At 31.0% G+C, this 24,098-nt stretch overlaps 1 protein-coding gene across 1 annotated transcript in view; it reads left to right on the forward strand.

The window, feature by feature from the left end:
• Window positions 1-24,098, forward strand: part of LOC113366458 (tripartite motif-containing protein 43B-like) — a 27,253-nt gene extending 3,155 nt beyond the window's left edge. The window contains exons 2-3 of the mRNA XM_026608058.1: window positions 20,812-21,427; window positions 23,792-24,098. Of these exons, the coding sequence (XP_026463843.1) occupies window positions 21,211-21,427; window positions 23,792-24,069 (495 nt within the window). The 5' untranslated portion in view covers window positions 20,812-21,210 and the 3' untranslated portion in view covers window positions 24,070-24,098. The remainder of the gene's footprint in view (window positions 1-20,811; window positions 21,428-23,791) is intronic.

Consider the following 24,098-nt stretch of genomic DNA (forward strand, 5'->3'; position numbering starts at 1 on the left):
TTCATGTCATATGTCTAATGATCATTTTTGACCGCCAAATAGCTTTTATTTTACTTTTATCAATCGATCTCCGAAACCGCTAGACCTGCCTTCCCAAAAATTTAATAATTTCTTCATCTCAATACAAGTAAATGGTTTTTTCCACGAATTGAGTTTGGATTTTGAGATAATTCAGTTTTGGTCATTAGAACTTCAGTCCTTTATTCTTTGAGTTCATTGAGCTGTTTTAATTTGAGGCAGCAATTGGAGAAAAGCTATTTTCACTTGCAAATATAATGCGATCTACATTTTCAAGTGAAAACCAATGTCACTACTGTTTGATACCAGGTTGTCGTAGGTGGGTATCCAATTCGAAGCCTTCGGTTATCACTAAACCACAAACAGGCTCAAATACAATACAAAACGTAAAATATATTTTGCATATACTTTGAGCAACTAACTATATAGTTTTAAAATTTCAACACAGCCGCAAGAGATCATTGTTATTCCAGTTATGTCATATTATTACTTCATGTTTAATGAAGAATATTTCATCAGTTCATTTACATAACGAATCTCTTATGTATGAATACAGAACGCGAGCACATTTGGATTATGATTAAAAATCAAATCTATAAACTAAAATTAGAACGGTTGCATAAAATGCTCGGAAAATGGGCTAAATTAATCAAAAATTTATACACAGATAACTGATACATGTGATGTAATTGACAGTATAATGTACAGAGGAGATCTATTTTGGAAATAAAAATAGGTGAATTATAGACATTTTGTTCAAACTTATGTAGTAATGATAGTGAAAAGATTGGCCATTTATGTAATATTTTGCAATTATGTTTGTCTGAATACAATAAAAAAAGTATTAAATGTGTTGGAAAGTTCCATCAAAATATTGAGGCGCATTTAATCAGGATTGTGTGTAATGGTAAAATATTTGATAACTTTATTATTGAAAAATTCTAATTTAATAAACGAAATTGTCTTGATATACACCTCTTAGATCTTGACCTACGTTCATTTCATATTATTTGAAATAGAAAAAGCTTTACCTTATATATTATATATAAAGCAATTCCAAACTTATTTTTTTATTTCAATATAAATTTCAAGCTGCCTTATAAACACATTTAGTTTTTGGAGTGATAATATGTACTACAAATGATTTTTTATGAGTTGACCTATAGCACCCAAATGTTTACATATAATTGAAAGACAATATAAATATTCCATTACAAAATAAAAAATAATAATTTAATTAATACAATTACACTGCCAACTAACTAAAGCTGTTTTTATAAAACGTTAATTTTATAAAACCTGTTCATTTGAGTCTAAATAGGTTGTTTGAGGTTGTACAATCTTGTCTATTTATTTGGATGATGACATATTTTCTGTTTATAATTTTGGGCCACTTTCTTCTGTCTAACATAACATCCAGCTACTTTATGGGATGATAGTATTATTAATTTGGATATCAAATTAAATATTTTTTTGTGAAGAAGGTCATATAATCTTTCAGCGAATTTATTTGGATAGAATGGTTTTTATTTATTGTTATGGACAATTGTTTTATACATGAATGTAAAATCCTGCTTCATTCGTAATTTATTTGAAGAAGTTACCACTTACTCCTCTTATTTTAAAGCTTATTTTATTCAGTCATCCCCAATTTTTTTAATATTAAAAAAAAATCATTTATTTTTATTGACCTCGCTCACTTATAATTAGAGCATTTATAGCCACCTAGAACATTTTATTTTTATATTCCATACTATCTTCATATACACCCTATACTATCTTGTATATAATAATAATAATAAATGGTAGTCTGCCCGAAGGCAGGTCCATGGTGTGATAGCAACCACAATAAAAGATTACCTTTCCTCTTGTCCATCATTCCTATTACCAATATTCCCCTTCAATCTTTTTTTTCATGTATTTTTCTTTTCGAACTTCTGCTTTCATGCTTCTTGATCCTGTGCTTGGGCTTATAAGTCGCCAATAGTCTGGATTCTTCTTCTTCTGCATTCCTTTCATTCCTCCTATTTTACCCTCGTGCAGGAGGCACTCTTTTTGCAGAAGGGGTCCGATCCAGTTTCCTTTTCTTTTCAGGATTGCGTTCAGTAGATTTAGTACCTCCCTTCGCCCACTCTTCTCAGGACTTCTTCATTTGTTATTTTGTCTTTCTACTTTTTCTTCTCCATCCTCCTCCAGCACCACATTTCAAAACTTTCCCAAGTAGTTCCTGTCAGCCTTTCTTAGAGTCCATGTCTCCGATCTGTACAGAGCTTTTGTATATCCAGTTTCCTTTTCTTATCAGGATTGTACTCAGTAGAGTCCTCTCTTCGCCCACTCCTCTCAAGACTTCTTCATTTGTTTTTTGTCTTTCCACTTTTTCTTTTCCATCCACTTCCAGCACCATATTTTAAAACTTTCCTAGTAGTTCTTGTCAGCTATTCTTAGAGTCCATGTCTCCGATCTGTTCAGAGCTCTTGTATATCCAGTTTCCTTTTCTTAACAGGATTGTACTCAATAGAGTTTTCTCTTTGCCTACTCTTCTCAGGGCTTCATTTGTCTGTCCATTTTATCTTCACCATCCGCTTCCAGCGCCGTATTTTAAAACTTTCCAAGTAGTTCTTGTCAGCCATTCTTAGAGACCATGTCTCCGATCCGTACAGAGCTCTTGTATATATTTTATAATAAATTTTATTTATATACTATTCTATTTAATTGTTTTGCTCTTTACAACTGATTTCTTGATTCTTCCTTTCCTACTAAATCTGATCTTCTTGAATCCTAATATTGCCTTTCTTCTTACTTATAATTTTCATTAACGCCTTTATTATCCATGTTTTGATATGTTTTAAATAGTCATCTTGCGTCTTCTATAAACTTAACAGTTTATTATTTCCTCGCATTTGTATACAAACCATTTCTTTCATCTCCTAGGTGTCATGTAGGCATCCATCAAGCCCGAAGAAAACGGAACCTATTCTTACCTAATTATTACAAGCAAAGTTTAGATCTCACGGTCTTTTCCACTACTTTTATACAGGATTTGTTTACGAACGTGCCATCGACCCGTCGAAACAGATATCTGTACAACATCAACAATATTTAAAAATAGAAAACAATTTTTCTAAAAATGTACACTATGATATTGGTACAGTTTCGAAATACGGATTTTTTGGAAAATCACCGTATGCATGCTATTGCTCAATTTGACGTGTTTGTAATATATGTAGGTAGATAGTTATTATAAGACTGATGATGTATGTATATGAATTCATAAAAGTATTTTATGTAATAGTTCAGCGTTACTGAATACTGAATAAAACATTGATGTAATGGGATTTTATGTAACAGTACACAATGCGATATATATATATATATATATATATATATATATATATCTTTATATAATCAATTTATAAGTAGACTTATTCATTACGATATGACTTACATAAAACCGAAGTGTAGGATGAACAATAAGCACACAACACATACCGTTTTCATTATATCCACAATTTTTACATAATCTTTTTTCGACATTTTTATATTTTTTTACCTAAAATATTCCAGGTGTAATACATATATGTAAAAATAGTCGGATTTTACCATATATATATATATATATATATATATATATATATATATATATATAGTTCTGCTTGCTGTACAAGCAAAAAATTTTTTTTTGTATTTTTCCCATTATTACAATTATTTTTGGAATCCAAAATCCAGCAGTATTTGCATAAGTACAAAATTAGCATTATTGTCAAATTATCATTATGAGTATATTTAGTCTCTTACAATTATTTTCTATTTTTTAATAATAATCTAGTTGATTTTCTAATTCACGCTGATTTTCCTAAAATATTATTTTTATTTCAACATCCTCTATTCAATTTTTTTTATGAACTTCTTTTGTGGTCAGCAGTGCTTATGGGCTATTTTTAGTTGGAAACTATTTTGTATCTATTTTCAAGTAAAAATTGATATCACTACTGCTTCATGTCAGGTCTGGAATCTTGGAATGCAAGGCCAAGGTTTTTAACATGAGCCACGCACTCCCCAATACGCTGTTTATACACTTAAAAAAATTATATGTTTTCTTATATTTTTTTCAAAAAAAAAAAAAATAAATGTATGTTTTGACCGATTTAATCTATTATCTATCCATGTTTACATACGAAGCCGTTCCACTTTTAATTATCATCATTATTTTGTACCGAGCGATAATTATAATGAAAACGTTACATAATATACATATATGGTTATTAATTCACAAAAATCAAACGGAAATATTAGAATTCAAATTTATGCACGACCTTGATCCAATTGAGGATTAGGTAATACTTGTTTTTTAAGGAAATTACATATATAAAGCCATCGAGCTCTTCTGTGAATTAGTGGTTAGAGCTATGGGATGTCTGTCAGAAGTCCCAGGTTCTATGTCAAGCAGTAGTGATAGTTATTACTTAAAAAGTTGTGATCGTTGTTCTAATAATACATATAAAAAATACAGCTATATGTGCTAAAGATTTTTTTCCAATGTGCAACGAATGGCATTGCTTGTAATTATCTTTATCGGTGCATTTTGCAAATAATTGCTGTGAAGGCCTCGTGTCGGCTGACCTTTCTAAGGAGAACAAATAAATATATTACTGGTACACATATTGTTGATATTGGACGTCTTAACAAAAACAAATCGCCGTGTATTTGCAGAAATACTTCCTATACTTAGAAATTTAATATTGCACACATTTTAAAAACAATTAGGATTCAAGAGTCCTTTGATGATAGTTATGATGGTACTTCTTAACTGGTGGCAAGGATGGTTGGCTTATCTCTATGTGATATTTGTTTTTATTAAAATTTCAAATGCTCGGGAAATTCAAATTTGCACTTCGAAACATATTTCGATTTACATGTTTAAGTAAACCAAAGCTATTTCATGGTACATTGTAGATCATACCAGAATTGATTCAAAAGCTACGATGATGCATCAAATCAAATTTATATACATACCTAATATTGTATTGTTCATTTAATTCATCTTTAAACAAGTTGTAAAAATATCACAACACAACACTAATTATTCCAAGCAAATAAAATTTAATATCTCGATATTTGTTTCTATTACATAACGTTTCCTATTGTCGCGGTTCTGAAGGATATTTAACATATTTATGTAAACTATTCTTTATGCAATATAGTTAGACGTAAGACATAAAATTATGTTAGTTCTACAAACCTGTTTTCTCTAACACGTGTAATTCCAACAAATTTGCAATGAATTAGTTGAAAGAACAGGGAATTATGTAATGGCATTGACAAATATCTATAACTGTACTTACAATATTGCATGCAATAGGAGTACTTGTACATAATATCAAGTTATGTAATAATTACAAATATTAGTTTAGAGGATAAATGATAGTCGCGTTTAATAAGATTATATTTAGATACCGGTAAAGGTTCCAGGAAGAATATCATTTATTACAATCAATTTATAATTTTTAATTTCAGTATCCTCAATTTTATTTCATTGTTGTTCTTCGCTAATCAATCTTGTATAAATCCTGTTTATAAGTCGGTAGTTGCATTCAGTGATATAAATAGTGACACATAGTTGCATATGCTTTGTTCTGCTATAATTAGCCTTATATCAGTGCATGTGTGATTTAAAGAATTTTATAAAGAAAATAAATAGATTTTTTATATTTTTAAAATATTCGTTAATACATTATCAATTACATAAAATTAAGTCGGGTTTCCTTCCTGACGATATAATTCCAGAATGCACGAACCGATTACGACGATTTTGCATTCGTTGGAAAGGTCTCGGACTCCGTGGGGTTTATAGCAAAGAAAATTGAAGAAAGGTTTCAACAGAAAAGCGGAAACACACATTTCAACAGTAGGCAATTTTTTCTTCATCTTTTAATCACCAAACGAAATGTAACATAAAATGAAACCATCTGGTGGTGAAACGGAGTTCGCCCGGTTTGCTAGTTTTCTATATATCACTAACAATGAGTCATAGGTTGTACATCGGATAACACTGACGAATGCAAGCGCAATATCCTTGGCAAGCCTAACACGTGTCGTTGATAAAATTCCTCCAAATCGCAAAATGCGGATAAAACATCGACTTATTTATTGTTAATACATTGTAAAATTCAGATTAGTTTCTCAGTTGTTGAAGTTGTTGTAAAGTGTACAAGAAATCATGAAATAAAAAATATTTATCAAAGATATACGTCTGTTTATATTAATCAGCCTCCACAGATTGATAACAGCTTTATTAGCAGCCGAAGTATTGTTGGTATCATCGCTGGAAGCGCCACAACATTATTTGGTGTCGGCGTTGGTTCATTACAATATATACATTAGATTTCATATATTATTTAAACTCAAGCATTCATATTCCGAATTTCAGGAAAAGTACCTTTCACACTAATTAATATTTCGTTCCCACGTGTCATGTACCTATATACCTACTTCAGTTCCATATTGAATTCATTTATCGTGTTTTAAATGTGTCCATCATAAGCCATATAACACTTACGTATGATCCATGTAAGTGCTCTTGTATAATTGTAACCCACTCGTAATTGTTGGCTGGTTACATCAAAGTTCTTGTACCAGGTGCGGTAAACATTTGACAGAATGGACTTATTATAAAATTTTAAATGAAATATTACAGATAAACTTGTTGTAGAAGTTATATTGTAAATTAGATACGGGATTTACCTGGTACACCTGGTTTTGTAATCACGAAGGTTGAAGGACTCGAGTATTAATTGCTCTTTGAAGCATACCATTGCATTTAGTTAAAAATTTATCAACATATAAGAAAATTTTTAATGAAAAATTTATCAAATATAAAGATAGGACGTCAATGGTTTGCTTTTTGTCTAAAACAGTTCCCTAGCTTGAAAGTATCAACACCACAGCTCATCAGTTGATTGCTGTTCAATTATCTAGACAAAAATTTATTTTCTTAATTCTCAGGCATATCTAAACTTTCGAACTGTTTTGCAGTTAAGTGAAAACAAACTAGAATGGCAAACCGTCTAAATAAAAACAGACTGTATAAATACATCTGAAACCACAGTGGTGTTTTTGATCACATTCACTATCTACTCGCAGCTGCAATATAAATTCTACTTCCATTTATGTTTTTCGTCATTCTCGGTACTCTCTATATAAATACAATATTGTAAAATATACATACATAAAATACGAGGTTTCCAACTGAGAATGATATCAAATATTACAAAATGTTAGCTACGTCTGGCATAAATTGTAGAGTAACAAGTTTGCAATGTGTAGTATGTAGGTTGGCGCACATTTTCTGTCAGCTACGTAATATGCCGCACTACGTAACATATTGGATTTGTGGGATGACAAAGTTTGAAAACAATAGAAAATTTTATAAAATTACAGGAAAAAAGTCATTGACGAAATATACTCTTTATTTTTTAATTTTTTTTTTAATTTTCGAGTAACAATCATAACTATTTTTAGTGCTCTCTAAGCTATTTTGATATGATTCTTTTTGACCTTGCTTGTTACAGAAAAGGCAACCATGTGGTTGTTCTTTCATCTTTGAGATTACCTACAAAGAAAATGCACAAGAGGCCATTTTTACTTAAAATCATATTCTGGTGTATATTTTTAAGTACAAACTGATGTCACTACTTCTTGATATCAAGCTGTTCAGGTCAGGAAAATAACCTAGTAGCTGTAGTTGCAATACTATAGCTAAAGCTGCAGAGTCACGAACAAGTTCAATTAAAGAACATATTGAAGAAACTTGTAATGCTTTCAATCTCTGTTTCTAATGTTTTTGACCAGCTTTTAGAAACTACTTGTTTTATGGGCTGTGTTTGCTAACGTCCATCCTAAACAATTTTTTTTCGATAGGGCAATACAACGGTCAACTTCTCTACTTTTGTATGTGTAGCCTATATATATATATATATTAGGGTGGTCCTTAAAATGATCATTTTCGAATTTCCTTGCTCCCAGGGGCTCAAATGGTTTCAAATAGATAAAAAACAATTCTCTGAAAGTTTTAGCTCTTAATATTAACGTTTAGATAGAGCGCAATTCAATCAAAGTTTTGTATGGAAATAGCATGAAAAAATTTTCAAAAATTTTAAAAATGTTGTTTAGATGTAATTGAATGAATGAAACTCATTCATTTGTCGCTAAGTTATACCTAACACATTTTTTTTAAATTTTCAAAAATTTTTCCATGCTCAACCTAAATTTTTTTTCCTAACGACATCTATTTTTCAACTGGACCCTAATCCTTCCTTTCCTATCTGATATTGCGTGACTAGCCACTTGAAATTGAATAAAGAATTCGGACACCGACGATCGTTGGTGGGACAGAAGACAGTACACGTATATCGAACGAATTGTAACGGATAATACATAATGCTAATTTAGGTTTCCATATTTTAAATTTTAAATTATAACACACTGATGATGAGACAAACCTAGTTTCGAAACGTTTGTGAAAATTATTATTTAATAAATTAGTGCAAAAAAGAGTGTTGTTTGTTCATATTTCCAAATTAATTCATATATATATATATATATATATATATATATATATATATATATATATATATATATATATTATGCATACCCAGTAGTGTTGGCCTATGTGTTGCAGCAATACCCACTAAAGGCGACGATATTCGAGATCATAACTTCAAGTGGAATTTTTTTATCATATTGCTTGCTATCGAGTTGGACGAGGTTGGGACTGGTTTGTGCCCTTGTTCTTAACCATTACACCACGACAAATTCGTTTCTATCCAGAACAATATTTTTTGTTCAATTCTACAATTACCTGTCTGTATTCTATCTTCTTGCTTATAAAGGGAAGAATGACACGAATTTAATTAAACTTGACGGGTGCGGTTTTAAACTTCAGAAACTCGGTCATCAATTTATTTGGACGTGTCCTTAACAATGATGAATGTCTAGAATTTCATTTTATGAACTTGATATACCCCGAAATTCAAAGTTTGTAGATTGGGGTTTACTTCATATAGTGCCTAAAGCAGCAGATCTGTACTCGGTTGTTGATATTTTTTATCCAATTACATGTGAAAAATTGTACTGTGACTTCAATTTAATTAAACTTTATAAAGTGGATTCTGAAGTTTTCGAAGTGTATTTTCGATACTGAAATCCAATACTCTACTTTTTAACGTTTTGCAGCTGGATAGCAATTTTGTTCCGTACAGAATCTCATGAATTACAGGCGTAAAAGAATATATATTGCAAAGTGAACTCGTAAAATTGAGTAGGAAACAAATGTATCACTATCCATGTTTCCAGTTGTATAGAAATAAGCTCAGTCCTAATGAAGATTTAGCCTCAAACGACAGGAACCCTAACAAGATTACCTGTCCATGAAATTACTCGACAGATAGTTAAGAATACTTATTAAAGTAAAAGCTCAGGCAAAATCTATCGCCCTGTGTAGTGTATGTCACTAATTATACATATTCATGGCTTAGTTCGGTCTCATGTGTCAGGTCGGGGTGTTGAATAATTAGATTCCACATTCAAAGGGAATAGAATGCGAAATTGTAGGTCATCCGATACTTTAGGTAAAGAGATCTCCCAATGGCGTCCTCGTCTAGAAATAAACCTAAACCAATATTAGATTTAATTGCTACTATATAACAGGTCGTCTGACGCAGAACAATGGGAAAGGATAGATTCGTATGTATCGGATGTTTTGATACAAGAGGCCAAGACAATATTAAGTTTATAAATTTTGTTGATGTTATTGTCTAAATTTTAATTGATATTATTGTCTAAATCCCGACACTTCAAGCATTGTTTCCAAAATAAATATATGAACAATTACTTGAGAAACAATTGACAAATAAGCTGTGTACGTAGACTTACTTTTCTAGTTGCTTCGACCACAAATTAATTTTTTTTGTAATATTTGTATCAAATAACTAAAATTAATTCGTTATTACTGTAAATTTAATGATTCAATTCGATTACTTTATTCTTTAAAAATCGCAATTCTCGAAAACTATTTAAACTACAATTATAATATCTTTATAGCTTTTCTAACGCCATGGGGAACCTATCTTTAATTTTGAGCACCTCTTACTTTCCGAAGAGATTCATGAAAAAAACATGTTAGAAATATTGAAATTAAGTTTTCTTGTTATTCTTGGTCACATGAAAAATTCACCTGGTTTTTGTTTGAAGCTTCTAAGGGCACAGAATTTTCTGTTCGTGAAGTTATGAATAAATATTTTTACAATTTTACAAATAATTTACATTGATACTTTCTTTTATAATAAGGAAGTGCTTTTCCCAAGTTTATCTGATAGTAAAGTATTTTAATTCCACTACTATAACATTTTATGCCTTATTTGTTTCCTGCCTTTTTTAAGAAGGTGATTATAATCTTAAATATTTATTATTAAAATTTCGCAAAGAATGATTTTTACAATTGCTAAATAAATTTAAACCTAGATCATATCTGACGAACCGTGAATGCTAATTTAGATTGTTCAGTGTTATTATATGCTTTTTTAACCATTTTTTTATGTTAAGCATGTTATGTAATATGATTTAAATTTGCGATAAGCACTTGGAAGATACATTTGTAATTAAGGGAATTATTAATGATTTGTTCTTTTGTTACGAAATAATAAAATCGCATTTTTTTAAAGTTAGTGTCTTTGAATATGATTTTTTTAGGTAGAATTATTTGTATTGTGAAGCTTTGTTATATACCCACAATGTTCAATAATTACAAAAACATGATTAGAAATCCTGCAAAATAAATAAGGTTGGTGTAAGAACAATTATTGAAATTTTACTTTTGTGAACTTCTTAGTGCAGCAATTTCCTTATATTTTTTGCTGCAAAGCAAAAAAAAATAGCAATAAAGAATTTAATGAGTCAACTAAGAAATATTACCTCTTCACTTAGTTGTAAACTTAAATTTTGTTTAGACACTAGGAGGGTTTCAGGATTTTTTTTTATTTTTGGTAGTCACATCAGAACTAACTCTTAATGAGCTGATTTGATGAACCTTCTTTTTAATATCGCAGCTTTTTAGAGGGCAACCCGAAAGAGTATGCTTGTGTTATACAAGTTGTATATATATATATATATATATATATATAACATATTATATAATAGATATAATATGTATTATGAAATTAAATTTTAGCAGTAACCACAAAAAGACTATTATATAACTCTCAAAAATACTATTAAATGTAATTCCCTTCATTTGTGTATTAACATGATTTTTTATCTGCGTCAAAACCACGATTGAACAATATGAAAAAAAACTTATCAGTGTAAACATTCATTTGACCATAAAACATATATGATAAATTCTCTTCCCATCGAAATCAAACATATGGTGTGTATTACATAACATTACCCTAGTCGGGCCTTATCCGCCGACTGAACCGATAACACCGACGAAAATTCAATAAAAAAGTGCACGCCATACGCCAATCATAACATGTTCGTGGAAAATGTTTTCACTCAATACAATTATTTAACTGTGGAAAACCAACTGGTGGAAATTGTTATAGAGATTGTAGATAATGGAAAAATATAAATTGAGTTACATGGGTTTTGAATTATGATATTATAATCGGATTTATCACGACAAACATTAATTTTAACCCTTTCAACTCGGATGCCGCCACTCCGGTAGCAAAATACATATAAATCTCGCAATTTGCGAGTGGAAAGGGTTAATATTTGAATGCAACTGAATTGAATCTTTGTTGGAATTTAAATCTGGATATGGTTTAAACTCTATTTCATTTTAGCAATCAGAAATTGTATGACCTGTCTGAATACTGAAACTTCATTAGTAACAACTATGAATGCCTACTTACTTATCTTTTTACATGCTTTGAATTTTAAATACAAGCGATAACTAAACAACAATATGTTTATCTATTACTAAGCCGCCAAAATTAATACCTATTTTAAACAAAGCCTCAAATTATAAATGGAAAATTTATGGATCACCTAGAATGTTCGTGTTACGTCGTCTCCATTCTCTTTTTGCGGTCGATGAGTAATAATAAGTGACTAATCAACGTAGGTCATCCGATCGATTTGCATTTTTCATATTCGGCCAGTTCCCTAAACTTGTTATTAAAACTATTATGTAACTAGAAATAAATGGCACCAATTTGAGATCCGAAAAAACGTTTATCAATTATTATAAGTGATATTATATTTTAATTTATAATTAGCAATCAGAATACATACAAAATACATAAATAAATACAAAAATATGATTATAAGCAAACTAGGAAAAATAAGTACGTTAGGATTGCCTCCATTGAGTTAATCCTAAGTGAAAAAAGTCAGGCAGAGATAACATGGTCAGATCGGCATCCATTTTCTTTTAAGTCTTCGGTTTGCATTTTCTTTCACAAGTGGTTTTAGTAATTTATTGGTATGTGTTGCGATGTTAAGATGCGTGCAGACTTTATTCTTGGTGACGTCTTTTATATATGGTATTTTTAGGTCCTGATGTATCATATGATTACTTACAAACCATGGAGCGTCGACTAGAGTTCTCAGAATTCTCTGCATTTTGGCTATATGTGATTTGCTAGCGCATCCCCACAGCTCTATGCTGTAGGCCCATACCGGAGAAGTGATAAAAATTAACCACAATTACCGAAACATGGTCACAATGTCAACAAAGCTCCAGGTTGCACTTAAAAGCTCATAATGTCCAAACAACGTGAGATAATGTATCCCATACTCATTTTCTTTTTTTTTTTATTTTGGCTTGACGTTGAGTTCTGGTACACCCTATATATAACATTATGCGACATTGTAGAAATTCATTTATCATACATAATACACATTTACAAAATAAAATCTATACAAGTACATTTTGCTTCCTTCAGCGCAATCAATGTTCCTTTTCATTTTGTCCCCATATAAGTGCTCCAGAAATCTCTTCAGGATATAGATATTTTGCACCAAAAAACAAAGTTAATAATTTTTTGGATCATATTGTTTACTAAAATTATTCAATGTCAAGAATAAAGCAAAACATTATCGATAAAAAAACATAAAATATTTATATTTTCCCTCGATCAAAATACCTCATCTATCTGATCAGCGATTTCCAACGCCACTCCGACGGTGACTTGATTTGATTTATTGACAGAGCAGCTGTGTTTAAAAATATGATTGTCTTAACAACTTATGATGTATAACGCCTTATGGCTTTTATCATAATTCATTTCACATACAGACAAATGGGTTTCAATAATAACCCAAATCCAATTTAGAAATAACCATACGCCTACCTAATTTTTTCTTATCTTTAGACAGTTAATAAAATATATAGATGTATAGATGTTATTAATTTTCGCGCTTATTAGGAAAATTTTTTTAGCGGTTTTTGGTTTCGTGTTCAGGGATCATTAGTTAGAGACATAAACTTTTCTTATCGTAATAAATGCTTTCATGAGCTTTGGTAAATGTACATGGCTGTGTTTTCGTGAAATAAAGTACTAGGTCGCCTTGCTTGATTCAATAAACCTGTAATTTAGAAGGGGAAATCTGGTTGTATAGAGGTTTTAGGTAATTATGAAGTTAAATATCGTTTTCTGTATCGGATTGTTTGACTGAAAAAGCTAGCAGTAATTGCAGGTTTGGAACAGAAGTTATGATTAATTACTCCAGCGTTTTACTTGTTAACAAACAACTTCTTTGTGCTAAAGATGTTAATAAAACTTATTTATAGACTGCTTGTATATCTTTTTTTCTGGCCTTAAATATTATCAGCAGTATGGTTTATTGTGCATTCTCATTCCCATATTGTTGAGGTATGTAATATGTATATGCTTTCTGAACTTTGATGACCTCGTTCTCAAAAAGTCTCTATATGTGTATTGGACTTTCAAAGATACCAGTATGCTCTTGTGTATTCTCTGGAGCTACTTTAAACTTCAAACATATTGTAAGATATACTGAGAACTAGTAGGGCGAGGATCAAAAGGCTTGCATCATCTTTTATGAGGAAGAGATATTAAAGTTTAATGAGAAAATGATTTTGTAGATCGTTTTCTTACTATCAGACAGCAGTTAAGTAGAATGACTGATGTTGAGATAGTTGCATGAAAATTGATATTGATAAAAATGAGGTTTTGCTTATAAGTGCAATTTTACACACAACAATGATAATACTCTACTTGTAAATTAGTTTTTTTAATATATCTAATTTAATGAATTTGTATAATTTTAGTCAATATATTATTTACTCAACTTGAAGTATTTTATAGTTTATTATTTGGATTTTTGTACTAATTTTATACAAGTTTTATATCCTATTCTATCTTCTAACTTTCTTTATTCTTCTTTTTTTTTTTTAAACCTGATTTTGTTGAATTCTAAGTTTTACTTATTGTATACAGGAAACGACATGTTATATTTATTTATTACAACTTATTGCAAATATGAGGATTTTAATTATCTGAAGGAGTAGTCTGTTTGTAGTCAAAGTCAGAAAATTCGATGCTAATTTTATGCTTTGTAGGATTATCATTTCATTTTGAAACGTTTGACACCAAATTTGGAAAAAGTATGTGTATGTGTACGAGGTCTGTTCAAAAAGTTTTCGTAATTTTCGTTTTTTCAAAAAAATATTTATTTATTCGTCTACATTAATGTGGTCCCCTTCAAAGTAGTCCCCCCCCAGATATAATACACTTATGCCAGCGTTTTTTCCAATTTTCGAAGCACCCTTGATATTCACTTTTTGATATGTCCTTGAGCACTCTCGGCGATTTTCTTCAATCGAGGAAAACCGCCGTCCTTTCATGGGTCTCTTCAACTTTGGGAATAGGAAAAAGTCACACGGAGCCATATCTGGTGAATTTTTGCACTTTGCAACACTTTATTTCATTTTTTACGCAAAATTTAATACAAATTCTTTGACTTTTTCAATTCTTCCATTGTAAAAATCGCCGAGCTCAGAAAAACACGTCGAACCTTAGCGACTACCACAGACAAAGTAAACAGTGAATATAGCTGAAAATTTCATCATACTTTAGGGGCATGTATACCAACACAATAAAAAAATTTGACAATCAGACACTCCAGACCCGCGAAATTTAATTATTAGTAATTCCGGGTACTTTTTGAACAGACCATGTATGTGTATGTGAGACAAAATTGGACTTTTTGTGGACGTTTTGCTCAAAAAAGTTGATAGACTCTCGTGAAGGCATTTGATGAGACTTGATAAGGACTCGCGATGATTTATGCCATGATCTACCAAACCGTTTCTTTATAGGTAGCAGATAAGTGCAAAATTTCTCGACAACGTTTTCTTCAGAAATCTTGAACTGATTTTCAAAAAATTAATGATATCAGTTTGAAATCGTGCTGTTTTTGGTAAAGGATTGTTCTTCGCAATAAATTGTAGATTTTTTTTGATGATTTAAATGAAACTTTGCATAGTATTTTGCATTAGATTACTCGTCTAAACGAACATGCTAAAATATTACAACACTAGTGTAACATTCAAGGGGACATCCATTAATCACGTGATCGACTTTTTAAGGTTTTTGGAGCCTCCCTCATCCTTGGTGATACGTGGTGATATTCAATATGATCCCCCTTTGATTTTTTTTTGAAAATGCTTGGATTTTTTTTTTAATTTATGTGAAAAATGCGTGATATCTTACTATACCCCTCCCGCCCCACGTGATATTAAGCGATTTTTTGTCAAATTAAACCCCCCCCTCCCCTTTACATAAAAACTTTGCGTGATTAATGAACGCTCCCCAACCACTAAAATATTGAGTTTGGAGCAAAAAAATTATTTTCGAAATAAAACGTTAAAAAATTTATCTCCACAATTTTAAAAATTGGTAAATCTTGATTCTCACTGTATGAACATTGCCTTAAGTGGAATTTTGCCTTAAAACAAGCTGTATGACGTATCTTAAGGTAAATTGTCACTTACACCTAGTTTTAATAATTCTATCCCTTGATTGTTTTATAGTTTCTATATATTACAACAGTAATTTAAGCGACGAAAGTCATATATCTTCTATAATGAGTCCCAAGCAATTACCGAGTTTCAAAAGAAGCACTAAATGAATTAATCTGGTTCAGTATATTAATTAAACTAGACGTTATTCGCATATGAATTGCGGCCATGAGAAATGCTAATGAAATGTACATCATACAGGCACCTAGAATATATGCATGTTAATCGTGATATCTCACATTTATGTATGATAAGTTCAACGTACTCTCGCATCCGGGCCGCTAGTAATTCTAGCGTAACGCCCGACAAAACTCAGTTTTGACGGCACTCGGACTCGGAACAACTCGGACGGGCAAAGAGCGGTCGCGATTAAAACAGGATGGATGGAATTAATAACACTTTCGTCTAACGACACTTGTAAACAATACCGAATGATGTTTGTTTGCTTTCTTGATTTTCATTTTGTGTACATTGCTGAAATGTTTTTATGTACTTTGCTCTCGTTGCAAGAGCAGATTGAGAGAGGAATCTGTAACAATATGATATAATACATAAAAAATAGAATTTAAACTTTTGTTAAATTGGAACAAGAACTTGGAGCTGTTGTGATAACTTCCTAATGCTATGGCTTTTTAGATGGCAACCAAAACGGTTGTTCGATCTCTATGTTTTTTTTTATTTGTTTTTATGAATTACAATCTGTCGTTCAGTAATTTTAATGGTTCATTTTTTCTAAACAACATTCAGTAATTTTAATGGTTTATTATATAAGGAAAAAAGGACGAAAGGTCACTCAGTGGTGATCCGTTTCGATGTTGATTATGTATAGCTTATAGAGTAATAGTGGTGGTACTGATGCGAAAACATTAAGTCAAGCCTACGGTAGTACGATCTCTATGTGATGAATTTATTATTACACTTACTTGCCCTAAGGCAGGTCTGTGAGCTGAGTTGAACTCCAATTCGTTTCAGGGAAGAAGTAGTGTGAGAGTTTTTTCCATTTCCATTTCACACCAAAGTGCCCGAGATGAGCTTATTTTCCATTGGTAACATATTTTGATATCACTTGCCAGATTGCCAGAGCGGGGAATCGAACGCGCGACCCCATGCAAATCAGATCGCGCGTTAACGACCTCGGCCACGACAACCTTGTAATATCGATGAATTTTTTATGATGCAGAATTATTGGGCTATTTTCACTTATTTTTTTATGTCCATATTTCTAAGCACTAACCAATGGAAGTGCCCTGTATTTTAAGCTAACGATAATTATTAAAAATGCTTCGAAACTATGGTGAAAATATGAATGAATCATAATCCTGATTGCTTTTCCCAGCATCAAAAGAAAAGTTTCAACACGCTTTAATCATGTTTATAATTTTCTCTATAAATATTGTTAGGATTAAAATATTACACTAACTCGGGTTCGACAAAACTTTGTTCATAACGAGCTCTTTTTTTATTAAATTGCGTACACTATCCTATGTTTAAAACGTTATATAACAGCCAACAATTTCATGTTTTTCTTTTTGACAAAAATGATTTGATAAAAAATAATTCAAGAAAATGATTTTTTATTCGTGTCGTTTTATTTTTGTTATTTTTAATATTTTTTGCTTATTTAAAGTACCGTATGGATAGCAGTCTATGCCAAATGTGCATATATTTTTTTATATGTTTTAATTGTACAAATAAACTTATGGAGTTCATAGTTGTGTTAATAGTTGTAGCATAAATTCAAACAAATGAAATATATATAAATAACAATTTCAAATAAATAAGTAAAAAGTTGTTTCGACTCTGCAAACGACATAAAACAAATACATTTTCATCAAACGCATACTATATGATACACCTAATTTTTGTTTATATAATTTTTTTTAATTTAACCATTTTTATTAAAATTGACAGTTTTTTTTTAATTTGATTCCTAAATTGTGTATTGATCTAATATCGACGTAATCGATTTTTTTGTAATAATATATAGGTTTATGTAATTTTGAATTATATTAGAAGAAAAGATATTAACATAAAATAATGGCGTCTAAAAATACCTCGTAATAAAACATGCCCTGGCTGAAATGTGTTTACGACTTCATAAATAGTTTTATTATTTCTCTATTGTTCTGGTATCCATTTCTCGTTATTTATAGTGTATGAAAGTAAAAGTAACAATTGTAATATTTAATTCAAATGTAATGGATAAAGTTTGAGCTACGATGACTTGAGATAAAATGATTTTAAAAAAATATTTATTTATAATTTGATTTTCAAGAAAATAAAGATGCTGTAAGTTGTTAAGTAATATTTGTTTTATATTGCAAATGATGCTCTGTTACGAACCATGCCTGGTGTTACATTTCTCAAAAAATATATAATGTAAGCTTTCAATTGATAAATTATATCATCATCTGCTTAAGTAAAACAAATATTTTCTGAAGAAAATCCTTCCCCAATGGTGGAATTTATTTTACGATCTGGCACTTAAGGCTGTAGGATTTAAAAATATTTTATTGTTTCTTTGTCCGGTGGAGAGATCGAATGCTACGAGCACAAAAGAAGATTACAATCCGCGCAGCTCCATGAAAACTTTTCTCATTTGTTGCTTTTACGTTTGTGTTCGGAATTATATATTGTGCTCCTGGGCTTAGGTTAGCAATGAATTGCCTAAGGTTTTTACGGGTGGCTCATTAAAATTTACTGCCTCGATGCTTTTTGTGACAATACTCTCTATTGCATCGGTGGTTTTTATGTAAATGTAGCGCGCATATAAATAGATTTATTAGATTGAGCAGCATGGAATAATGGATAACTTGAGTTTTACTGCAAGATAAAATTGACATGAAATACGACTTTAGGGAACACAGCACGTATTGTTCTTATTTATACATGGAGAACTTGGATTTATTTGGGTTTTGTGTATGGAATGTGCACAATGATGCATTTGTTACGCGAACAAGATGTTTTATGTGAATTAAACAATACCAAAGCAGCATGATTTTATTATGTTAAACTACACATCTAACCATCAAGAGATCTCCTATTAGATCAAATTAGTTTTCCAATTTTGATAGTAAGAAAAACAGTAATTTCACTAATTTTGTAAATATAATACAGCGAAAGCGAAATTTAAGGTCAATAATCTTCAGTTGTTCCAACACGAAAGTTCAGACCATTTCGAACCCAACACTTGATTTTTTTTATTTAACACTTATATGGTCATGAATTCAAACAGGTAATAGATGTAATAAATGAATGAAAGAACAACAGGTCTCCCATCTACTACAGAATAGCACACGTACACCAATACCAACTAGCTTTCTACGTACATTTTACTCACTGAGATAAAATAACATTCTCAGAAATGACCGTGGCCGAGTTCCAACGCGAAAAATAAATGGTTTAGCCAAATACATCATCAGAGCATTATTTTGCATCTCGCTGCGTTTAGTAAAGGAAATTTACTGCACTTGGAAACTGACTTCATTACGTGTTAATTGTACGAATTTAGTAGGATGATAAAATAGTCAACTTTTATTTTGAGCAATACATTCGTAAATTATTTTATTACCAGCAATAACGTGGAGGGCGTAGCTCAGTCAGTAGTCCAACTCACAAGTCAGAGGTCTTTGGAACGATTCCTGGTATTATCATTGTTGATTTAAAATTCAATAAAATTTGTTGTTCAGTTAGTAGCATTCCTGACTCACACTCCAGAAATCCTCGGTACGAGTCCTGGTACTATCATTGTTGAGTTGAAATTAAATAAAATTTGTTGCTCATTCAGTAGCATGCCTGACTCTCACGTCAGAGATCCTCTGAACGAATCCTGGTACTGTCATTGTTTAGTTAAAATTTAATAATTTTGAATTGTTGAGTTAGAATTGAATAGAATTGAATAGAATTAGAAGTAAATGGAAAATCAAGATCAGAATATAAAAGATTAGATTTAGAAGGAAAGAATAGGGAAGAAATCTGTTAAAAAGATTGAGAGACTAGCGAACCGGGCGAACTCCGTTTCACCACCAGATGGTTTCATTTTATGTAACATTTTGTTTGGTGATTAAAAGATAAAAAAAAATTGCCTGTTGTTGAAAAATTTGCACAATACACGTTATTGATTTGATGGTTTCCAATTGAAATGTTAGGTAACGAATAACTCATCCTTTTCACCTTTTTTGCACAATTTCACAGTGAACACAATGCGGGTTTGTCACATGAAATTAACTGTGCAGAGAACAATGAGTAGCTGTCAAACAAATGAATTGCAGTCAAACAAAAAATATTAGTTTGTAGTACATGCTAAGTATTAGAGATGACGGTCTATGTGAAAGAAGAAAAAGTGTTTTCCGCTTTTCTGTGGAAATTTTTCTTCAATTGCTATAAACCTCACGGAGTCCGAGACCTTTCCAACGAATGCAAAATCGTCGAAATCGGTTTGTGCGTTTTGGAGTTATATTGTCAGGAAGGAAAACCCGACTTATTTTTATATAATAGATGATAAATAAAAATATTGTTGGCTAAATTCTTTGTGTAAGCACAGATAACACGTATCAAACAAACCTGTTTTTCAAAAAACTGGTGAAATAGGGCATCCAGGAGGCAAACAGGTCTAATGTCTAATTTTTAATTTTAAAAAATAGCTATATACCAAATATTCAAAGTAAACTGAATACTAGCAATGTTAATTTTAATTTATATATAATAAATTGCAATACTTATAATTTATTTCTTTTTGATTGCAGATTGAATGCAAGGATTTACATAACGCACAACATTACCAAGACAAATCAAATCAATTAAAAACCTCTCAATCAATCAAAAAAAAATTTTAACTCCTATATTTGATTGTGCAAGTGTTTGTGCAATAGTTTACAGTTTAGTGATGCTTAAAACAAGTTTTGAAAAATTAGCTCACTGAGTTGTGTAGTGATAGACTGAGTTTGTGTTTATATCATTTAATCTGCAAATCTGCTGAAAAATAAAGGGAATAAGTATATTTTAGTTCAGAATCTGAAGATAACAAGAAGTGAAGGAGTGAAGAAATTCAGTTGTTTTAGAAGGAATATTACATTAGTAAAAAGTCTTTTATTACAACGGAGAAAAAACAATCGCGTCTATTTGGGAATGCGTCCTCGATTGCCATGAGAGACGCTGCCGAGGCATTAACCCGTTGTCTCCTGACCTCTTCGTTAATGCATCCTGCGCGTTGCCGACAGCCCGTGTCATCAAGATCGGAAGACGGAGTCAGAATATGCGATGATTCGGACCTGACATGCGCTCGATGCTCCGGGGTCCTAGTCGATGCTGTCACGGCTCAGTGTGGACACTCGTTTTGCCGCAGATGCGTTGGCACCAATAGTGAGTATATGGTCAAAAAACGATTAAAATTGATAAGAAAAGAAATTTAATGCCCTAGAGAAAAATAACTATGCAATTGACAAGGCATAATAACAAGTCAAGTAATATTCAAAATCATATATTTTTAATATTTGTTTTTTTACAAAAACTGGTATCATTTGGCATTGTTTGGTTTTTTTTCTTGAATTTTAAGCTATGTATGTGAGTTTTTTTTAATTTTTGAATAGCGAAGGAAGTATGCATCCCAGACCGACAATATGTCTTTTGTCTGGGTATGTCGGAATGCTGCCTGGGTATAATACCGAATAAACCCCCAGCTTATCTCTTGCCTCTGTTCCCCACGGAAACCGCCGTTAGGAATTACTTTATGGGGGGAGGATCTAGAATGCTAAAATTTTTGCTCTATAATTATATTTTCCTTCTGATTATTGCACTCGCTTTCATATATATATATATATATACATATATACACATGTGGGACAAAATCATCGGGCCATATATCTAATAAAAATGAATTTAGCAAACCCTTTATTACGTCCAAACGATTTGGATATAATTTTATGTCATTTTCAGTGGAATTTAAGATAAATTGCTTCCATTGCTTGATATGTCGGAATACCGCTTGGCTATAATACCGACTAGGCATTACTTCATGGGGGGAGAATCTAGAATGCTATAATTATCGCTCTCAAATTATACTTTCCTTTTAATTATTGCCATTTGCTTTCATATGTATGTATGTCTATGTATATATACATACAGGTGCAAAATCTTCAGGACAATTTATCTAAAAAAATTGTAGATGTTAGCAAACCCCTATATTACGTCCAAACGATTTGGGTATAATTTTATGTCATTTTCAGTGAAATTTAAGATGAATGGAAGCATCATTGCTTATATCTCAGAATACCGCTTGGCTATAATACCGACAAGGCATTACTTAATGGGGGGAGGATCTAGAATGCTAAAATTCTCGCTCTGAATTTATGTTTTCCTTCTAATTCTTGCCATTCGCTCTTATATGAATGTATGTATGTATGTATGTATGCATATTTATACATATGTGGAGCAAAATCTTCAAGGCAATACATCTAAAAAAAAATTGTAGAAGTTAGCAAACCCTCTATTACGTCCAAACGATTTGGGTATAATTTTGTCATTTTCAGTAGAATTTAAGATGAATTGCTTCCTTTGCTTGATATGTCGCTTGGCTATAATACCGACTAGGCATTACTTCATGGGGGGAGGATCTAGAATGCTAAAATTCTCGCTCTGATATTATATTTTCCTTCTAATTATTGCCATTTGCTCTTATATGAATGTATGTGTGTATGTATGTATGCATATTTATACATATGTGGAGCAAAATCTTCAAGGCAATACATCTAAAAAGAATTGTAGAAGTTAGCAAACCCTTTATTACATCCAAACGATTTGAGTATAATTTTGTCATTTTCAGTGGAATTTAAGATGGATTGCTTGAAGCAATTTGCTTCCAATTAGCTTCTAGTTAACAAAAAAATATTAAATTTTCTAGACATTCCTTCCATTTTTTTCAATGGAAGATTAAACAGTTTATTTTATCATTTCCATTTGACTCGACTTATGATCCTATGTCATCAACATTCTTTCAGAATGACCAGTAATTGAAGCATGTGTACTCATAACTTGCTTTTTCATATTCAATCTATATTTGTGTAATATTTAAATGGTCAAAAACTTTTTTAGCAGAGCATTCGTTATTACTTAATTAAAGTTAAAATTACCACTGAAGATGACTTAGGATCATTTAATAAATGTAATATAAAATATCGTTCACTTTTATTTCGTGTATTGAGCTGAAAGTGTTGCAAATAATAATGAAATATTAAGATATTAATAATTTATTATTATTAATTAATAAAATATTCATTCTTTACTTTTCTAACATCAACAAGTATGTGCCATTGCTCATGAAATTTTTACAAAAATTACATCAATAAAAAAAAATTATACATACATAAATTTTCAGTAAAATATCGCACAATGAGTGTTCAATCTTTTTATTTCGCAAAAAAATAGAACAAAAAAAAACTAATATTAACGAGTTAATACATAAAAGTGAAAACTATGTATAAAATGCTTGTTTTATTTGAAATATTTATTTTTTATATTTTTTGTCTTCATTACTTATTTTCAAATGACTTGCTAAAATTATAAGATAATTTCAGGCATTTTATTTTGGAAACATAAGGAATAATGCTACATATTAATAAATGTTATTTTTGTAGTATCTACTACAGCTAATTATTTTCATTGACCAAATTATCAAAAAATTATTTTATATTTAATTTTTTTTGTATCTTTTATTTTATCCTTTTCCAGCATCATCCCTACCTCTAAAAAACCAGCAATGTCCCCGTTGTGGTAGCTTATGTTCCGGTCTGGGCGACGACACAAATGTCCTCGAACCGGACATTCTAGTCCGCAGTCTGGTCGAACGATTTTGGGGTCCAGAAATCAGAGCAGCCAGCCTGGTTCCGGAAGTAGAACGTCAACTGGCCGCCGGAAACAATGAACGAGCGCTCCGGCTGTGCGATGAGGGATTGCAGCATGGTGAGTTGAAATTTAATTATTTTAGTTTTTATTACTTTTTCATATGATTTTTGTCAATTGCCCGTGTTGATAAAAG

Source organism: Ctenocephalides felis, unplaced genomic scaffold, assembly GCF_003426905.1.
Source record: "Ctenocephalides felis isolate EL2017-DRISC unplaced genomic scaffold, ASM342690v1 CF-g0.4_SCAFFOLD_01170, whole genome shotgun sequence".
Classification (NCBI taxonomy): Eukaryota; Metazoa; Arthropoda; class Insecta; order Siphonaptera; family Pulicidae; genus Ctenocephalides; species Ctenocephalides felis.